The following is a 1843-nucleotide window of genomic DNA, read 5'->3' on the forward strand; positions in this document are numbered from 1 at the left end:
GAAATCATTTCAAGCAGGTTTCGGAAGAAAATTTCCAAAATAAGCGTTGATGTCAGTATGCTGAGTTTAAATTCGAGAAGGTATTGGACAGCATCAACAGAGACGGGGGCGAGTGTGAGTGGACAGTACATTGAGAAAGAGCCAAATGCCAAACAATGAAACCCATCATCACACAACGGCTGACTAGTGGCCGTTTTAGAAGTACATGGCGTAGAACAATGGAAGAAGAGTACAGGTTTCTTGAAAAGTTTTGTGAAGAGCTGTAACACATTGCCAGTAATCGAAAGCTATGGCGTGTGGATGTGGTTAACACTATGCCCTACGTTTCTTTGAATCGTTAAAATAAGTCCTGCTTTTAAATGTACATTTTGTATGTTCCTCCCACTCTCCCTAAATCTTTTGAAGTCCAACCATTGCCAAAGTTTGGAGCTGCATTGTAAAGTGCTATACTAATCAAAGCCTTTTACATATTTGCTACTCAACATGTTTATATTGAAGAAAAAGTGTACACCGCTTCCCCTTGCCTGTAAAAGGAGTCGCCCCAGAAACTCAATGTCAAATAATGCGCTTTACTGCGTGTGCGGTGGTTCATAGTGTCATACTCTAGAATTCCACATACGTACATAGATCGCTGATCTCCTATTTCCATTCTAGATTTCATTCCATGTAGGGCTTCAATTTAATTGTTCCATAACCACGAACTGTTACCAATAAGTTTTTAAGAGAACTTTGGTAGAAACGTAGGTCTAACCGATAATCGCCGATGGGAGCAAAAACTGGAATCTTATCAGCAAATGGTTCCAAATTCTTAAACCAAAGATCGCCCTGTTATATAGAAAGGAAGTAAAAGAAGAAAGTTACAATTCCTTGAAAAGAAATAGTGAATACTTGATTTCTTACTAAATATGGGCAACTATGATTTATATTTGAATACTTATTAACCCAGCCTATCATGAATCGGGTATAGAAACCAGCTGCACCAACACTCTCGCCTCCCAGGAATTTGCAAATGTCAACTGTTACGTTAACAAGGTATGGTAAATATGTGACGCTGTTCTTTTTGAAAATTTGCATATTTATCTGTAAGTTTATATTGTTTTGAAATGAGAGTCAGATAACAATTTGATATTAGGAGAAAAATGTTAATTTATTTATTCACTTATATGTAACTCCACAGAGTTTACCGGGATTCTTACCAAAACATCCTGAAATGGTTCCAGCAGAAAGGCATGAATATTTATAGCAGTTCGATACCGACTCAAAGCTTTAATTGTGCATGTTTCATTAACAATGCGCTGGCGACCTAATGGAGTTACCTTACACTCTATTTTACATATCCTCAGCGAATTTCTGTACTGTTAGAAAGAAATTGAAATGGGCTGCGTTCGCCAACAGCAATTAAGAACAGACTTACGTCAGCAATAACGAAAAGCGCACAAGTAGTTAAGAAGATTGCAAATCCAAAAGTGTTTTTACTAATGTCCATTTCAGATAAGCAGGGCATCGAGACTAGATAAATAATTATAACAACCTCTATTTATATATTTTTGAAAGTGATGCAAAATGTGCACATATGCTCTTGTCCGGCGTACTAAAGTAATTATTTGGTCTTTAAAAAATGATTAACATATCATTCTCTGATTATTTATAATGCAGTTTTTTTCAATTGCTGAGCAACCAAGTTTCGAAATTATAAGTTTCTTTTATTTTAATCATTAGCGGGTTTGTATTGTTTTATCATAAAACTAGGTTTCACATACTCGCATAGCGAGGGGAAGCGGTTTGAAGAAAGAAGATTAGAATGCCCTACACGATAAAAAGCATTAATAACCACATTTCATGA

The 1843-nt window shown here is 36.2% G+C and overlaps 1 protein-coding gene across 1 annotated transcript; it reads right to left on the reverse strand.

The window, feature by feature from the left end:
- Positions 1–657: 657 nt before the first annotated feature.
- On the reverse strand, positions 658–1486 carry LOC119652011. Its single transcript, XM_038055945.1, has 4 exons — positions 1415–1486; positions 1197–1355; positions 901–1080; positions 658–825 (listed from the first exon to the last, which is right to left on the reverse strand). The coding sequence occupies exons 1-4, from the start codon at positions 1484–1486 to the stop codon at positions 658–660; spliced, it is 579 nt and encodes a 192-aa protein (XP_037911873.1).
- Between the last annotated feature and the right edge of the window lie 357 nt (positions 1487–1843).

This window comes from Hermetia illucens, chromosome 3 (assembly GCF_905115235.1).
Source record: "Hermetia illucens chromosome 3, iHerIll2.2.curated.20191125, whole genome shotgun sequence".
Taxonomy (NCBI): Eukaryota; Metazoa; Arthropoda; class Insecta; order Diptera; family Stratiomyidae; genus Hermetia; species Hermetia illucens.